This window comes from Neopsephotus bourkii, unplaced genomic scaffold (assembly GCF_033783945.1).
Source record: "Neopsephotus bourkii isolate Nb327-2 ecotype Australia unplaced genomic scaffold, CSIRO-AGI_Nbou_v1 NB_1637, whole genome shotgun sequence".
NCBI lineage: Eukaryota > Metazoa > Chordata > Aves > Psittaciformes > Psittacidae > Neopsephotus > Neopsephotus bourkii.
This window is the reverse complement of record NW_026902112.1, coordinates 10565977-10585244: the sequence shown is the minus strand read 5'-3', so window position 1 is coordinate 10585244 and position 19268 is coordinate 10565977. Positions and strand designations below refer to the sequence as shown.

Below are 19268 nucleotides of genomic sequence, written 5' to 3'. Positions count from 1 at the left end.
GTTTTTCCTCCAGTGGCTCTCATTTCCCTTCGTTTCCGTTAATTCCTGCTTTCAGTGGGCAACTGTTGCTGAACAAGATTTTAAGAGCAGTAAAAAAACATCAAAAAGAAAACAAGAAGAAAAAAATGAATGCATATTTTTGGGAGGTTTTTTTTTTCTGCCAGTTGTTCCTGAAGACACCTGTAAACTATTGAGATGAATTGGGCTGCAGCTGCTGCTGACTGTATGGGGTGTAAAGGAGAAGGGGAGTGACTCATTCTTCTGATTGTTCTACCACGCTCTTCTTTGGCTGGGCCTGCTGAGATGGTTGTCAGGACATGTGTGCTGTGATGTTGGGTCTGTGGGTCAAGAAAATACTTGACTGCTGGCGGCTGAGGCCAGAGCATGATTGAGGAGTCAGATTGGGGACTGAAGCATCACTCCCCCTCAGCTTGGATAGGGGCAGTGCACTGGTATAGATCAAGGTTATATCTTACGGCATCTAAGGAGACATCTATGGCATCGCTGCTGTATATGAGAAGTCAAACTTTGATGTGTCCTGGTGAGACAGTGAACTAGGTGGATGGAGAATGAATTCTATTCATTTTATCTATGTGAATGAAAGCAAAGATGGTTGAGATGAGCTCACAGCAACCTCATGAACTTCAACAAGATGCACCAAACCCTGCACTGGGGAAGGAACAACCCCATGCACCAGTATATGCTGGGGGCCATGCAGTTGCAAATCAGCTTGATACCAAAGTGCCTGGGGTTCCTGGTGGACACCAAGTTGAACATGAGGCAGTAATGTGCCCTTGGCTGCATTAGGCAAAGTATTGCCAGCAGGTCAAGAGAGGTGATCCTTCCTCTCTGCTCGGTACTGGTGAGTCCATACCTGGAGTCCTGTGTCCAGTTCTGGGCTCCTCAGTACAAGAGAGACATGGACTTACTGGAGAGAGTCCAGTGAGGGACCACAAAGATGATTAAGGGTCTGGGGCATCTTTCCTATGTGGAAAGGCAGGAGACTTGAAGCTGTTTAGTCTGGAAAGGAGAAGACAGAGGGGATATCTTATCAATGTAAATAAATACCTGAAGGCAGGATCCAAGTTGGACAGAGCCAGGCTCTTTTCAGAGGTATAACAAGGTCAAGATTCTGGCTGAGAGAGATAGAAAGATAGCAAGATGGATGGATGGATGGATGGATGAATAGATGGATGTAGATATTTACATACTCCCAGGCACTGATTCTCCTTTAGACTGTGCACAGGTTTTGTCTGGGGGAGAAAGACCATTGTTCATTCATTCTGCGTCACCTTTTCCACCAAAACCATTTCTTATTGGCATCTCCCAACCATGGCGAGCAACAGTCATCCTCTTGTGCTATTTAACTGTTATTATGCAAAGACACAAATAAGGAGGTCTCTGCTACTTTCTTCTACGATGGGTAGTTCGTTTTCCATTCTAAAAGTGCTTTTTTTGTCTCCAGTTTGAAATAGCCTAGGTGTCTTGATCTGTTCTTAATCCCCTGCCTCTGGACATTGCTTTGTCAGCATGGAGCATTCCCCTTAACATTGCTAAAACACCCTCTAGCTGACTTCCAAAGATCACTTCTGTGCAGCCATTTTTTGTTATTTTCCCTATCAATAGATAGAGTTGTTTCTAAACAACTCCAGAGTCACTGAATGTACAGGAAACACATAAACCAATAAGGACATCAGATTCCCCTGGGATTTTATCAGTCCTGCTTTTCTCAGTCATGCAGGGCTGAACAGATAACCAGGGTTTGTGGTATATCATGCCACACTACCGCATGGTAGCACAGCAGCCTTTTGAAGGCATAGAATCATAGAATAGTTAGGGTTGGAAAGGGCTTTAAGATCATCCAGTTCCAGCTCCCTGCCCTTGGCATCACACACTAGACCGTGTCACCCAAGACTGTCCAACCTGGCCTTGAACATTGCCAGGGATGGAGCATTCATGTCCTATTTTAACATTGCAACTGTGACTACATGCCACTTCCTTTAACCAATATTTGATAGCATAGACTATAAGGTGTCTGTGCAAGTAGGTGATAGCCTCTAAAAGCTTTTGGTCACATTTCTTGTTTGTGACTATACATATACAGATTTCCTATATAGCTCTTTGGAAGCTCTTAGAAACTGAACTTGCCTCCTGTGGCTGATGTTAAATACCAAAGCTCCTTGGGTCAGAGTCCCTTTCTTTGTTCCAGTTTGTAATTGCATAAGTTGTGCTGTCTTTTGATAGCAGTGAATTTGTAATGGTGGATCCATATGGAAATATTTTTCCCCGGTAATTTGTATGAGCATTTGTATGCAGAATAGGAAAACATTTCCTTACTTCTGGTTTTAGGAAAAATTTCCACCTGAAGGGCATATTTTCCTGCCACTCTGCAGTTATTTCCCTGTGGACTTCAGTGACTTTGCATGGAATTAAGGCAGAATTAGCTCTCAGATTCAAAGCAACCAGAAGTGATGCAAATGGACTCACCAGCCTGTGCATTCAGCTGCCAGTTACCCCATTCACATGGGCAAGGCATGTTCTCTATGAGCGTAATAGGAACCGTGTTTTGGAGCTACTCCTTGTTTAAAACCCAGTGCAAAGTCTCAACCATTTTGCAACTCAAAGGCAAAAATCTTGCTTTATAATGCTCATTGGGACCCTGCAATGGACAGGGTTAATTTGTGTTTTCTGTCTGGGTTAGAGCAAAATCTTGTTTAGCTTGCTTTATGAGAGAGAAGCCAGTGCATCAATCCATAGCACCTCCGAGTCTGCTTGACATCCTGCTTTGGTAATGAATACATTTCCTGCATTGCTTCTCCCGCTGTAGATATCTATGATTAATATGCCTTGTCTTTTATAAACAAACCTAATGCAAAGCCAATAATGTGAGTCTCATTTCTTTACTGCCAGCCCACAGCTCAGCTTTGTTTGGGTATATATGTAAAGGAAGAAAGATGAATGTTCACTCAGGCTTGGGAGCTGGAGCCCTAACAAATTTGTGGGATGAAAAACATGCATCAGTGTGAGGTAAATACAGCCTGGGAAGGTCTGGTTTGCTCCGTCCCTTAATTTTACTTTCTAATAGCAAGAACACTGTGTTGTGCACCCAGCCAACAGATGTCATACAACGCAAGCACATTGCAAGGGGACCAAACAAATCGAAGCACCTATGTAGCTTTTATCAGTGACATGGATTCAATCATGTTATCATAAGTGATGAAAGCAGAAGGAACTGCTGTGGTCACATAAACTGATCACCAGCCAGTGATTTTCCCCCTCCAGAATCAGGTTTCACTTGAACTGCTTTACCTCAAGAGACAAAAGAGGAGGTAGAGGGAGGAACTGCAGCTTTAAATGATGTGGGTGCTGACCACAACCTGCGTCCTGCTACTCCACTGGTAATTCATTTCAGGGCTCAAAATGCACACTGGGTTTCCAAACTGAATTTGTCCATCTTATGGGTCCTACCATGGGATTTTATTTATCCTTTACATGTCCCATTAACAAAGTCATATTCCCCAAACAGCTATGTCCCAGAGCCATCAGAGACCTCGATTTCTCTTTGACAAGGGTGGATGATACAACTTCCAGAGCTCAAATCTCTCAACATCTTCCCCAAGCAGATGGATGTGTGGCTTTAGGGATGTTTCTTTGTTTTACCTCAGTCTTTCAGTTACTGCATTTTTCTGGATTATTTCCTATTCCTCGAAACCTTTCATGGCTTGTGGATCTCAGCACTTATGAGTGCTGAAAGCCAACTTCTTATTCCTGCTTGGGAGTCCCACATTCCTTGTGGCAGCTATTAACTATTCCATTTCTTTTGACTGAGAGGGAATCTCAGTAAATGTAGGTCTAACTAAGATGAGTTTGATCCCTGAAGTTAAGAGGTGTGATTCACACTCCACTCCAGTCAGGTCTAATAAGAAGCATGAAAGAATGTTCATAGGTAGATTAGATTAGTAGCTGTCAGAAAGAACCCTCATCATAAGGGTGGTGAGGCACTGGAATAGGTTGCCCAGGGAAGTTGTGAATGCTCCATCCCTGGCAGTGTTCAAGGCCTTGGTGATATGGTTTAGTGTGAGGTGTCCCTGCCCATGGCAGGGTGGTTGGAACTAGTTGATCTTAAGGTCCTTTCCAACCCTAACTGTTCTATGATTGTATGATTCTATGATATAAAGAGCAAAGCAGAAGGATCCAATATTAAACAACAAACTGGCAGGTGAGTGTGCAGTAGCAGTGAATGCAGACCTCCTTAGGAAACTACAAGGAGGAATTTTGCCCAGGTAGCCTGAGGAAAGTCTTTAAGGAAGAAGTCAGGATGGTCAAAACATCAGGTGTGGGATATGAGCATCACTTTGTCTCTGGGCATCAGAGAATTGTCACAGAGGCAGAGAAGTCAAGACAGAAGAAGGGGGTTTATTGATCCAAACTCATCTGATACACCAAGTGTTCAGAACCTTTTGTCATTCTTGTTGCTCCACCAGGACTATAATCAGTTTATATCTACAATTTGTAAAGTCCAATGTCCAAAAGCATGTATAGTCCTTTACCTTGCTGCCACTGAGTTCACTTGAAAGGTCTGTTCTCCCTTACTGAGTATAGTGCCATCAAGACATTCCAAAATGAGATTTAGTTTCCTTGTACAACATTGCATCACTGATGTGTCGGGAGTTTGAGGTCCCCTTTCAGCAGCAGCATTTTGTTCAGTATTCTTTTGACCAGCCATACAGTTTTGTATCTGTGCATTTAACTTCTTGCTCCATGGCACAGCAAACTGCATGACTGTACATTACATTTCATCCTCCTAATTTCACATCTCTTCCTTCTTTTCAAGATCATTTTAGATTCCACCTTTGTTTTCCAATGATATGTTGTACGTTTGTACATTTACTCAAGCCTGCTGTCATTCACTAGCATTTAGGTATACTTGCTATTAAAACAAAACAGTGCTTGATTTTTTAATAGAAGACTAAGAAACATCACCAAGATATCTCATTTAAGATCTGCTTCTTGTCTGATGCTAAGAAGCCTCTGACAATTACCCTTCAAAAGTGCTTTACCAATCAGTCCTGCCTTACTACGATTAGATCTTCCTAACCTTACCGTTAAAAAACATTTTCAAGCACCACATAGCATCTTCTTTTACCTTCTTTGTCACCCGGCTTTTAATAAGTCAGAAATGAAATTAGGTAACTTACAATTAGTTCCTATATTACATTTGCATTTTATTTATTTCTTTTAATATTATGATTTTCTCCTGGGCGTTTGCAAGTGGTTGCTTAATGATTTCCTTAGGATCTGCCCACAAATTGAAGTTAGGCCCTACCAGACTGTAATTTCTCAGACGTCAACTCTGTTTTTCATAGGCAGGTTCTATATTTGTCCTTCTTCAGTCCTCTGGTACTTGTGAATCCTCCACAAACCCTTGAAGATAATCACTAATGACTCAGTTTGCTTCAGCGAGTTTCCTGCGAAATCTTCAAGACTCAACTGACTCAAACATTGCTGCCATCACAAAATGCTTTAAAAACATTTTTCCTGTGCTGCAACCTCAGTGCAGTCTCTTGAGTTAAGATTAACTCCATCAGTATCTAGTCACAAATTACCTTCTTTGCCAAGGAAAACATCCCTTGGATACTTCAACCCTCTCGGTATCTGTATTAGTTGCCCTTCCTCAGCATTCTGTTTCTTGATTTATTAAACATTATTATCATTCCGATGATAAAGGTGAGGTGCAGGAGTCTCTGCCTCTCCACTCTCAACTTGGAATACAGTGGGCTTCACAGGGGCTCCTGCATAGTGCTTGCTCTGTAACTCACTGCAGTAAGCAATGCGCTGGCCTCATCCCTAAGGTTGTGCTGCTGCAGTTTCTCTTTGACCACACTGAAAACCATGCCAGTGAAATAATCCAGGTGGTTTTAGACAAAGAAAGGCATCCCTGTCCATGGGACGTTGGAACTGGATGATCTTAAGGTCCTTTCCAACCCAATCCATTCTATGATTCCTTAAGGTGACCATGTTGCCATCTCTAAAAGGGAGAGGACATTACCCTTTTCCCCATATCTCATGCTTGATATTGCTTTGCACTGGCTCTGGTGCTTGTCTTGTGCTTAGTAAGTTCAGCTTACTAAACCAGCAGAGAAATAACTCAAAAGGCAAGAAAGGAGTTGCAATTCTTTAGCACTAGTGAATTCAGTGGCTCCAGGAAGAGTCAATCCAGCACTACAACTGGCACCCACTGGCACACTGGGTGGTAAGGAGTTAGAGGTTAAGGAGAAAAACACCTCTCTTTTGATTGATGTCTTTTTACATCAGCTCAACCAAGTGATGCAGCTGAGGGGATAGTGCATTGGCAAAGGTGAACTACTGGGAACTTCTTACAGTGGCTTTGGAGACAGAAAAAACCTATCTTCCAGCTACAGTAGGTGTCTTCTTTTAGGCTTTACCAGTCTTTGCATCAGCCCCTTAGGAATACAGCAGAATTTGCCTAACCTTCCACAATCTTAATTTCCACGTAATGCTCCAGCTGTAGTTTTCCCTTGTACATAATATCTGGAATAATAATGCTGATAGAAAGGGCTATGCAAAGCATCTGAGGAGGAAGCTCATTCACTTGTCTGAACACCCGTCCCCCGCCCCTTTTATTCCTTTTAATATTAAAGATTACATTACAAGCGTCTGATTGTCGGAAGTGCTGAGTTCCCATTGTCTTCAGTGGGCGTCGTGGATGCTCAGCATTTCTCAAAGCCATAATGATCAGCATGTAGTGAAAATACTTAACAGCTAAATCTTTCCTGTCCCCTCCTTTCCATCCTCAAGCCAACAGAAAGCTTCTCCCTATCCCACATCCTGCTCCCTGTAGAAAGACCACCTTTGTCTCTGTCCCACCTATCCCTTTCACTTAACATCTTACAAGTCACACTCTTCACCTGGACCACTTTTTGTGGGAGTCATCTGGTTAAGTGCAGGTATCTGCAATGGGGATGTCTGCATCTGGGCAAGTTGCCCTAAACTCTGTTCATAGTCAATGGGCAGTGAGTCAGCAGAGTCAATGGAGCTTAGGGCGTGATTTCGCATCCTAAAACAGGCATTCGCATTTGGTCAGATGTTTCAAACCCTGGACTCCATTGAGTATATTTACTATACTTCCAGTGGCTTCAATGGGAGACTAGACAAGAAATTTAGGTGAGATGCCTGTGCCAGGTCCTTAAAGTGAGATGAAATTAATCCCACCCCTCTTATGAAGTAAAACATCAACTCACTGCATATATCACATTCACCTCCTTCCTTAAGAACTGTTTCCATCTTGGTGTCTACAGGGAATGAATCGAGTAATAAAGGGTAGTGAAGTGGAAAGATAATGGTAGGTCATAGCAGAAAGTCAGACAGAAGCTTAGGTTGGATAAATTGGAGCAGTTTTATTGAATTCAGTGAAGTCTCTCCTTTATATCAGAGTTTTACTTAATGCAATTAAAAAGAAAAAAGAAAAAGAAACAGAAGCTAACTGTGCCTGTGAACTGTCAAGGTGAATTCTAGCCATTATCTTTCCATGTGAATTTATGGTTCATTGTATTTTCCTTCCAGCTTCACTATTACTGTCTAGATTAGGAGACTTTCCCTAGTGGTAAGCAGTTTCTTGTGTGCTGTGTAACACTCCAGCACATCAATGACTTCTGACTGTAAGGATTAGTGGAGAGCTTCTGGGATCACTGTAAGACTATAGGCAGAGTGCAATCTATCAATCATATAATCATAGAATGGTTTGGGTTGGAATGGACCTGAAGATCACCCAGTTCCAACCCCCTGCCATGGGCAGGGACACATCACCCTAGACCATTGTCACCCAAGGCTCTGTCCAACCTGGCCTTGAACACTGCCAGGGATGGAGCATTCACCACTTCTCTGAGCACCCTGTGCCAGTGCCTCAGCACCCTCACAGTAAAGAACTTCTTCCTTATCTCCAACCTGAACTTCTCCTGTTTCAGTTTGAGCCCATCACCCCTTGTCCTATCACTGCAGTCCCTGATGAAGAGCCCCTCTCCGGCATCCTTGTAGCCCCCTTGAGACACTGGAAGCTGCTCTGAGGTCTCCACACAGCTTCTGTTCTCCAGGCTGAACAGCCCCAACTTCCTCAGCCTGGCTTCATCCGGGTGACATCACATATGTGTAAGATCCCCCACCTCCTTTGCAACACAAACTCACCTTTATCATCAGTTGTGTGCCCCACATAATGATTTTGAACCTTGGTTACTTCTGATTTCTCTGTTTATACAGGATTTGGTTAGTTTTCCCTATTGGAAGCTTCTCTTTGCAGGAATTAGCAATCAGCTCACAATCTCAACATTTACCCCAGTCAAAGCAGCTTTGCCTGGCACATCCTGGTACCTCCAAGTGCAGTCAGAAATCCATGTCAATGCAGCTTAGCTGAGTAGGGAGCAGCATGACAGGAAGAGCGTAGTTATGAAATAGATACACACAAATCAGTGTGCAACGCTGCAAAATAGACAGTAATAATAATAAATTCATTTTAATTAGTTCTCTTCATTACAGCTATCGCCGTCTTTTGCTATTCCAGTTCATCAGGCATAAGAATAGATACTATTGCTAATTTCTGCATATTTAAAAGACAAAGCCCACCCTCTCCTCAACCTTAAACATCTTCTCTTAACTCCCTCATTCATTACACCATCCAGTTCAAAATTACCCTTCTGTGTTATAAAACCCACCATAAAGTGAGACCAGCCTCTTCCTCCCTCTCTTCTGTTATTAACAGGCACTTCCTAGAGTGTTTCTGCTGGTGCTGAGTCTTCCCTACAGCTCTGACTTTATCCTTGTGCCCAATTTGTTCTGACTCATTTTAAGCATAAGCTGCAAACAGCTCATCTGTCCCCAGCTTCTTCCTGTTAATTTCTCCGTCCCTCTATTATTATTTAGTTATAACCGTATTATTTAACTCTAGACCATTTCATGACTGCAGTTGGCATGAGGGGTTTTGCATAAAGTACTGTAGTAGGTAGACAATTTGTCGTAGAATCATAGAAGGATTTGGATTGGAAAGGACCTTAAGGTCATTCAGTTCCAAACCCCCTGCCATGGGCAGGGACACCTCACACTAAACCATGTCACCCAAGGCTCTCTCCAGCCTGGCCTTGAACACTGCCAGGGATGGAGCATTCACCACTTCTTTGGACAGCCAATGTAGTACAACAGTTAATGAGTATTTTAGATGTGTTTGGTCTGAGTTGCTGAGAACAGACTGTTACCAATCCTCTGTTTTGTGAAGATGGAATAGCATGTTTGCGTACTCCACTGGAGAAAATGGTGAGAAACCAAACAGTCTTGTCATGTTTGTCTTTCCTGTGCATGTAGATTTGTGGCACCCATGGACACACACAAATCATTGAACAGTATAAAAGGTTTCCATAATGAAGCCCTGAGATCTGTCGCTAGCGAAGGTTGTAGTGTCACTCAGGGACTCACTGACAAGCTTTGTGGCAAGAGATGAATGAAAGAGTCAACATCTATCAGCCGTAATTGAGTGAATGAATAGCTTTGTGAAGTCTCTTCTTTGGTTTGCATGCCATGAAATGACAATAAATATAGCAGAGTTTCACTTACATCCTCTGCTTGCTTTGTTCTCTTTTCACTGTTGTCTTGTGTACAGCAGGTAACAGCAGTGAAATAAAGGGGCTTCCTTTTCAAAATCAGCAGCAATTTTAGCATCAGAACAAAGGTGGGATAGGTAAAGACTGAAGAGTGTTCATTTTCCACTCTGAAGGAGGGTGGAAAGAACTTTGAACTAAGATTTCTTTGCATGTAGACACCAGGCATTTCAGTCACAGGAGGAATCACTAGGGAGCCAGCAATGGGATCTAGAAGCCCTGACTCCTACTTCCCCATCTTTAAGCAGGCACTTTATGGCCCATTTTCTCCCCACTTCTTCCCTATTTCTGAACATCAATGGCTATTCTGCTACACCTGCTTCAGAAAGAAACACTACCAAGTTTTCCTTGAAACAGGGACTTTGCTCTGTGCTTGCTACTGGAGGAAGTAAATCTTAGGAAGAAATTGTAATAGCCTCCACTAGAAGAACTAGGAAGGGGATGCTTTCCACTCCAGGTACCAGAGGAAAAGAAAAGCCAGTTTGGGGAATTGTAGTTATAGAGAAAAGCCAGTTTAGGCCATTGTAATTATAGGCAGTTCTCTATATTTCGGACAACTCAGTACTCTTGCTTTGTTTATGCTCTGAAGAGTAAATATAGTAGTAAATTGTTGGCATCAATGTCTTTATAAAGGACATAGAAACTGTTCATCAGGTACTGCTGCAGGCAGGATCAGGTCGTTGCTATTTAGAGCAAAGCAGTACATCACAGGACTCATCAAACTGAGTGTTATAAGTAAACAGAGACGAGAAAGTGCGGCCTGAATACAGATCCAGAGGCATTAGTCCCTAGTGTGGCACTGTATTCCATCATACTCGCAGGCACTTTAACCTGTTCTGAAACAGAAAGCTATTCTAAGAAATCAGCTTAGCTCTTTGAGTCTCTCTCTTTAAAGCTTTAAAATAATACTTATCTTTTTCACCCACTATCTAGTTTGTCTTTTTTCCTTTCTTTTCCCTAAATAACAGCAGGAGTCCACTCTTCATCTCATTACAGCATTTACAAATGAGTTTGTGTTGTTTGTTTTACATTTCTAGTCTCTGAAATTGCCCAGGTCTTCCAGACTTATTAAAAATGAATGTAAATAGGTCAGTCTTCTTCTAAGAACATTAATTTTTGTGGAACTTGCCTGAATTGTTTGTAAGGACTTAGTTCTGAGAGCAAAAAGAGGGTGAAGTCTTGATTTCTTACTGTCTTCCCAGTTCAACTAAATATTTCTCATATGTCCATTATATGTCAATGGTTTTGATCTGTGTGCACTATGCAACTTGTTAAATGCACTTAGTTTGAAGTTTTAAGTGCAGATGAAACATTCACAGGGCTACCAGGGACTCAGGGACTCTTCATCAGGGCTTTAGTGATAGGATAAGGGGTAATGGGTTCAAACTGAAAGAGGGGAAGTTCAGGTTGGATATAAAGAAGAAGTTCTTTACTGTGAGGGTGGTGAGGCACTGGAATGGGTTGCCCAGAGAAGTGATGAATGCTCCATCCCTGGCAGTGTTCAAGGCCAGGTTGGACAGAGCCTTGGGTATCATGGTTTAGTGTGAGGTGTCCCTGCCCATGGCAGGGGGTTGGAACTGGGTGAATTTATGGTCCTTTCCAACCCAAACCATTCTATGGTTCTATGGCATGCAGCCCTTGTGCATGGAGGACTTTCTTTGCCATTGAGTTCAGAGTTCTTCTGAGGTGAGAGAATGCTTCGTTATGTAGTGTTGTTTTTTTTCTAGGCGCTTTCCATTTGTTTTGTTTTCTCCACCTCAGATTTATTATTTATGGAAGTTTTTATTTATTGATTCTCTGGAGGAGAAGGAAGTGTTGAACACGAGCCTGTTCAAAAAATGAAACCATGTTTGTGTCCCTGAAGTTTGTGTGCTAGCCAGGAGGGGAGAGCTGGGTGATACTTAGTCCATACAACCAGCATTATTTATTCATTATTTAGGACCATAAATGCATCAGTTTCTATCTTCACACCCATCAGTTTGTTCCTTCCCACACCCCTTCCCACTCTGGCTGTTCCACAGCTTCTTCTGACAGCCTTCTTCTTGTTTCCAGTCTGTACATCTTTATGGCTACTTTGCAAGCATTTGTCCTTGTGACAACTTTTTCACTTAGTTTAACTGGCTTGTCTCCCTCCCTGCTGTTTACTCCCCTGCTTTATTTATAGAGATTGGTCATACCCTTTCTCAGCCTTTATTCTGGGAGCCTAAACCAGCCATGGGTAGCATACACACACATAACATGAGACATGGCATCTTCACAACATCTTGCCTGGGCTTTGAACTTGGGTTTAGTGGAACAAAAACATATCATGAAAGCCACCCAAGCCATAGACCAGCTTTAAGGCTTCACAGTCGTGCTTTGTGACAGTGATACCGTTCCTTTCAAGGCCTTTAGAAGCAGTAGCAACTTTTAAAGAGCAGGGTCTGCCTCCTTCCTCCTTGCTTATCAGGTATGTTAGGAGAACATAGGGCTTGGCACAAATGATAAAAAGAATGTGATGGTGCAGGAGTTCATCCATTGTTGTCCTCCTCTATTTTTCTATTCTTCCATTGTCACAGCAGTGCCTCCTTTGTCAGAAAATTGTGTTAGGAAAGGTAAAGGACTAATTGCTATATTGTCTAGGATAGGGCTCATATTTGCCCTGCTTGACATCCTTGTTTCATGCATCCTCCTTCGCTTGGACTGCTCAGCAGCAGGTGAAGTCATGTCTTCCAGAGCAGGGCTGTTGCTCGTTCTCCCATGGATCTCATGTTTGTTCACCTGTGGTTTATAGACAAGATGGTATTCTCATTTCATTCATTACAGCAGCCATAAGGAAGGGGATGTTCTGGACCAGTCTGGCTTTCCTAGTATTACTCATGGACTGTGTGTAAACTGAGGATAAAGCTACAGGCCATCTTTTTCTCTGAAACCTAAGTGTTCTCTCTTCTCTCAGATGACAGATTACTTTCGGCCAAGTTAAGAGTGCGTGAAGAAGAAAACAATCTGCCAATTATATCCTCACTGCTGCTCAGGGGCAAACACATGTCTTATGCATTATGATTCAGAAACCTGCTTTCACATTCTTTACCAGCCCCTGAATTCTCTGTATTGATCCTTCAGTTAAAGGAAAAACCAAAATGATATGAATAAGGATTATTGTGTGCAATGCAGGACGTATTTAAGCAGTACCTCAGGGTAAAAGCTTCCTCCCACCAAAGAAAACTTAGTGGCAGCCCCAGTTTTGACCTCATGAAGGAAAATCAGTCACCATTATGATGGCAGGAATATTGGAGACTTTTTCAGAAGAAAAATCCAGTTTCATTTGGTTTAATTTCATTGTTAGCTTTTGGCCTCCAAAAATAGTTTGGCCAATATATTCTTCTCAGTATTGAAGGAAGGTGACATCAGGAATCCTTAGATCTCCTAAGTCAACATGACCTTTCTTTGATATCAGAGGCTCAAAAGAAACAAGTCTCTTTGTCTGACCTGCTTTAGGAAGCATCCCCCACTGTGGTCCACATCCCTATTCTCTACTCAGAGCAGACAAGTTCAACCAACCACCTTGAAGATCACCTTTGTCTCTGCAGGAAGGGACTCTTTGCTTCTGGTCTGGGAGTGAACCCAGCAGTGTGGACAATGGGAGGGCTGAACATAGGGATCAACCATGAAGTGGTGGTTGCTGCACTTACACTGAGGTGCTGGCACTGCTGAAGCAACACAGCAAAGCCATATTTTGTCACACCTCCATTTGTCCTTTCCTTAGCTGATTTCCTACATCAAGCTAGAAGCAGTCATCTGGCAGGAGAGCTGTATAAATGGCAGAGAAATTCCCCATCAGCTCTTCTGGGGGAAAATCAATTCTCTGCATTCAAGAAGCTCTGAGCTTGCTAAGCTCCCTACCTTTTAACTGCAAATGGCTCGAAATATTTTTTCCATTATCATCAATAGAGCACAGGAAAGCAAATCCAGCCTGAGGCTAAGCTAGTTTATTTACAGGCCGGTTTAAGCCAGCCTTTTTATGAATTGATTTTTACCTATATGTGCAAAAACCTGCCTCCCTTGAAAACCATGGAAGTCCTGTTTTGATGACATAAAGAAGAGTCCAGCCCAGGAAGGTCCAAACCCAACCAACTGGTGAGCATTTATGTCACTTACTGTATCCTGGGCTGCATCAAAAGGAGCGTGACCAGCAGGTCGAAGGAGGTGATCCTGCCCCTCTACTCTTCTCTCGTGAGACCTCACCTGGAGTACTGTGTGCAGTTCTGGTGTCCTCAACATAAAAAGGACCTGGAACTGTTGGAACAAGTCCAGAGGAGGGCCACAAGAATGATCAAGGGACTGGAGCACCTCCTGTATGAAGACAGGCTGAGAAAGTTGGGACTGTTCAGCCTGGAGAATAGAAGGCTGCGTGGAGACCTCAGAGCAGCTTCCAGTGTCTGAAGGGGGCTACAAGGATGCTGGAGAGAGACTCTTCATTAGGGACTTTAGTGATATGACAAGGGGTAACAGGTTCAAACTGAAACAGTGGAAGTTCAGGTTAGATATAAGCAAGAAGATCTTTACTGTGAGAGTGGTGAGACACTTGCACAGGTTGCCCAAAGAAGTGGTGAATGCTCCATCCCTGACAGTGTTGAAGGCCAGGTTAGACAGAGCCTTGGGTGACACGGTCTGGTGTGAGGCATCCCTGCCCATGGCAGGGGGTTGGAACTGGATGATCTTAAGGTCCTTTCCAACCCAAACCATTCTATGATTTTATGAATCTTGGGGAAGGATGGATGCTGGCACTCCTACCAGATGTCGTGTTGCTGTCAGTCTAAAAGCAGGCAGCCATGAAGTAGGCTGCCATAACATGAACAGAGATAGGCAGGGTCAGTAGCCAGAGAGTTTAGGTGCAAAAAATGGGGAGGAATGAGAACAAAATGTGACCCAAAGATGCTTTGTAATCAGTGGATATTATTTTAACACCCTCGTTGCTCAAACTTGGCCAAATTTCTTCTAGCAAGTGTGCATCTTTTCTGGGGAATGCTTGTGGGAGAGTGAAATACTGGTAATGACCATTAGCCAAGTCCATCAAGCAGCCCTTGTACGAGCTGCTTGGCACTGTACATGACATGCAATGGCTTGCCTTCAAACTGCTATTGGAATTTTCATCACAACTGTGCTTCTGACTCAACACACTGTGCTTAACACAATTTATGGCAATATTCCTCCCTCAGTAGCTTTCCTAGAGTGTGTGCGACCTATTCTGCAGGCTGTTGGTTTTCTTACTTAGCATCAATTTTATGCTCTGCATTTTAAATTCCTTTAAGTGCAGGCAGTTGAGGAACAAGTTTGTGTGTGTGAGAAAGAGATATTACTTCTCCATCCCAGTTCCCTCATGCAGTGTCCGTATACTGTTTATGGGCCAGTACCTACGTTCCAAGAGACTGCTGCATTTCAGGAGGAGGCAGAACAATCCCAGTCTATGTTCATCACTGAAACTGATAATGTTCTGTGAGATTCTTCATATATAAGGGACATGCTGAGAACACTGGTGCTGTTCAGCTTGGAGAAGAGAAACTGCATGGAGACCTCAGAGCAGCTTCCAGTGTCTGAAGGGGGCTACAAGGATGCTGGAGAGGGACTCTTCATCAGGGACTGGAGTGATAGGACAAGGGGTGATGGGTTCAAACTGAAACAGGGGAAGTTTAGGTTGGAGATAAGGAAGAAGTTCTTTACTGTGAGGGTGGTGAGGAATTGGAACGGGCTACCTAAAGACTTGGTGAATGCCCCATCCCTGTCAGTGTTCAAGGCCAGCTTGGACAGAGCCTTCGGGGACACGGTCTAGTGTGAGGTGCCCCTGCCTGTGGCAGGGGGTTGGAACTGGATGATCTTAAGGTCCTTTCCAACCCAAACTGTTCTGTGATTCTGTGATACAAGATGGAGTGTTGATATTGATATAACAATAACTTCTAGCTGAGGTCACAGACCTCTTATACTAGGCATTACCCAAATCTATAGGCAGCTTCAAAAAGCTTGCTTTGTAAATGGATGTTTGGATCCAGAATAAAGGAATAAGCAAAGTCAACCACAGCAGATGCATGTACAGTGTCAAATTACTCCCACATCTTTGTCCCCTGATCACCCATATTGCGTATATTTTAATTCTCTACCAAGTCTTCTGTGATTCCATAATATTGTTCTATTTTGTATTAGGTGATTTCCTGAGGTAATGGTTCTACTTGAGGATCTTAAAGGTCTTTTCAGACCTAATTGGTTCTATGAGTCTATGATTTGGGTTTGTTTTTTTTGTGTGAAACACTTTGTCTGCTCTTTTTGGAATGTACCACCTAGTCCTCTCCAAAGTGAAACCGTGATGTCTGTGGACTGAATCACCTCTGTCTGAATGGATGCACACCAGGTTTAGCTCCTTGCACCATCCAGAGCCTTCCAGTCCTCCACTAGACTTGCAGTGCCAGCCTCTAATATCAAGATATATAATCCATCCCCACATAATCATGCCATAAAACACCACTCTGGTTGGCAGCAGCAAAGTTTTCATGTGCTTTAGGTTGCTCTGGTATAAAAAAAAAAAAAAACAAACAACACAAACAAAAGAAAAAGGGCCCAAAATTGACAAATCTTAGCGTTACAGAGCACCTTGGTAAGTCCAGAGCCATATGCTATAAGCCATGGATGCCACTGGTTCATTTCAGAGGATACAGTCCAGGACAGGGTAGGTAACAGTTGTCACAGATGGAGTGACAAATACAGTTGTTGATGTAAACCAGTGATTTAACGAAGTTTGATAGTTAATATGGTGGTGGTTTAACAAGATTTGATGACAAGGTACACTAGAGTATGTCCTACATATAGGGCAGGAACAGACAAAACTGTCAGGGACACTCTCCTATTGAGTCATGAGGTTCAGAAATGACCCCTTTGCATTCTAAACTCCTGCTTAGAGAGGAGTCTAGGTGGAGCTGGATCCAGACTTAGTCCCAGACTTGGTCAATGGATTATGTCTAAGTAGTTATACATGTGCAATCAGTCCTTTATATCACTTAGCTAAGACTTTAAAGTTTAGCATACTGTTAATCAGTTATTGAGGATCTGTTGCAGCAAGGAACCTCTCAACCTTGAGAAATAACCTTAAGAAACATCCCCACTCAATGAGAGATACTGTTGTGCAGCCTGCTGCATGCAGGAGAGCACAACTGGCCATGGACTGTCCACTATGGAGTGAGATAATAGAGTTATAGACACATTTGTATACTGATTACAGAAGTTAGAGGGCTTTATCAACCTTGACTTGAGCCAAACCTTGACCAGCGCTATGGTTGGCAGGGGGTGCACATTGCTTAGGTTAGCCCTTGGCTGTTGTGTCTTCCCTGAATCCACTTTGAGTCAGATGCAGTCATCGCAACCAGATAGATCCATTACCACCACTGATGGTTATCACTTGAGCAGAGTTATGGGAAATAAAGGCCCATATAGTCAAGGATATAAAGGACCATGTAGTCAAGGTCCTAGAGTAGACATTTTTGCCCAGTGTAAATATCACCATAATAAAGTCCTGTGGCAGAAAAGCTTATTAAACTCTCAGTCCTTCTCCCAGCTCCAACTTTCTTACCACTGAGCCCAGCTTGAGGAAAGGAGGATGAAGCGTAAATGTAAGGCTAGCATCTTCTCAAGGGGTGATCACAACATGAAAAGCCTGAACCTCCACCAGTGAGCAGGATTAGCTTAGTAGGAGAAAACCAGCCACACTGGTGACTTCTGACAACATAACATACAGAAAAGGTTAAATATGTGAAAGCACATCTTCATACATTTGAAGTAGTCTTAACTTGTGCATAACTGATTACTTTGAGACATGAAAAGCTGTATTCTGATTATGACATTGGGTTCAGGTTTGTAAGTCAATGGATGTCTGCTGTGCAGGAGAACTAAAGAGGTCACAATAGACATGCATCTGAATCCTTTGGCTGAAGTGTCAGCCATGTCTTCTACATGGCCCATACAATCAGAGCATGTTGATTAGCAGAGCAGTGGGAACATAAAGATGTCAGTCCCAACGATCTGGTTATGCTTTTCCACATCACATACATGCTTCAGCCCTAAGGCTTTATTATTTGCATTCAGGGTGAGGCATTCACTTCTGATCAGATGGTCTTCTGCAAAGCCTAGGAATCACTTAAATCCTCCCCAAACTCCTCTATGATTCATTTGGCTTTTCCTCCATACCTTCTATACCCAGAGCAGCTTGCTGTGGATCTTGGATAAAGACACTTATGCCTTTAGTGGGTGTTCTGTGATGTGGTGATCTGTACTGTGTCAGGGCTTTCCTTAACCTCTTGAAGTACTGTAACAGGCTGCAGCAGCAAAAGTTAAAACTGAGATGGATGGCCTAGGTAAGACTGATACTTACCTTGTAGGAAGTTGGGGAGCTCTGTGGCCAGAAGTCTTCAGGTTAATTGTGTGTTTCATGATGCTGTATCATTTGCAATAAAACTTTATTTCAGCCATTCATGTGCGTGAACAGTATAGCCATGTACATTAGATAGATGCTTCTCTTCCTTACTGTTAATTGCATTTCATTAATTCCATTTGTCTTTTCTTACAAGGAGGATTCACACTTGTAAAACGTTTTCCATCTGTCTCAACTGCTGATTTAAGATGCAGAGAGACAACAGGTTTTCAAACCTTCACAAAACAAAAGCATAAGCTGTAATTTAGGAAATCTACTCGGTAGTCTATGACACAGAATGCTCGTCTCTCCTTTTCTCTCCCTTGTCCTCCTCTGACAGTGCTGTGCTGTTGCAGCTCTCCCAGTTTCCTTTCCCTCTGTCCTTCCCCCTCTATTTTACTTACCAGACTCTCCCTATCCCAATCACAATTCTGTCATGCTCTTGATCAGAATGAAATAGCTTGTTCTTCTTTCTTGATTTGTTCCTAAGTCCTCCCAGGCTTCTGATCATTTTCTTTACCTATGCCTGCCTCCTCGTCCCCTTACCTACTCTATTTTATTTCATTTCACTTCATTTCATTTCATTTTTGAGGCAATACAGTCGAGCCTGAACACAATGTTCAATGTGAGGACATCTCGTCAAATGACATAATGGCATTGTGCTACTTTCACCTTATTCAGAGTTCCATGCTTTCTGTACAACACATTTTTCTTTTGCCACTACCATTGTAGATGTGGCAGATATATTCATGGAAGTTTTCACATTTGGACTCTGGATGGAAGAATGGGAAAGTATCAAAGAGGTTACTGCAGCCAAATGTACTACAAGCTGTAGGAGAGGAGACAAACCCTTCACTCTGATTTTCCATGGTAGCATTGGTGGAATGGCTGTATAGAAACCTTAGGCTAAATGGTTTTGTTTTGTTTTATTTTGTTTTCCATTGTAGGGGAGTTGGAGGTCTAGGAAAGAAAGATTCCTCATCGATACAGAAATAATCGGGATCTGAGTTCAGGTCAGTTCTTGGCACAGAGTGATATTGAATGAGATGCTTTGCCTCACTCTGCTTTTGTTTTCCATCAGCAAAATAACTTTACTAACCTAACTTCTTATTCACTGGGATGGAAGCTCTCTTGGAAGAGGTGCTCCTCACCAGCTTTTGTGAGTCCCTCTTTCC

The 19268-nt window shown here is 42.8% G+C and overlaps 1 protein-coding gene across 4 annotated transcripts in view; it reads left to right on the top strand.

The window, feature by feature from the left end:
* The window catches only part of TSNARE1 (t-SNARE domain containing 1), a 496003-nt gene that overhangs the window by 358877 nt on the left and 117858 nt on the right, over nt 1–19268 (top strand). The window contains exon 12 of one of the 4 annotated variants that reach the window (XM_061374212.1): nt 19041–19106. The exons of the other annotated variants lie outside the window; for them this stretch is intronic. Coding sequence (XP_061230196.1) covers nt 19041–19100 — 60 coding nt within the window. The 3' untranslated portion in view covers nt 19101–19106. The remainder of the gene's footprint in view (nt 1–19040; nt 19107–19268) is intronic. 4 annotated transcript variants of the gene reach the window in all.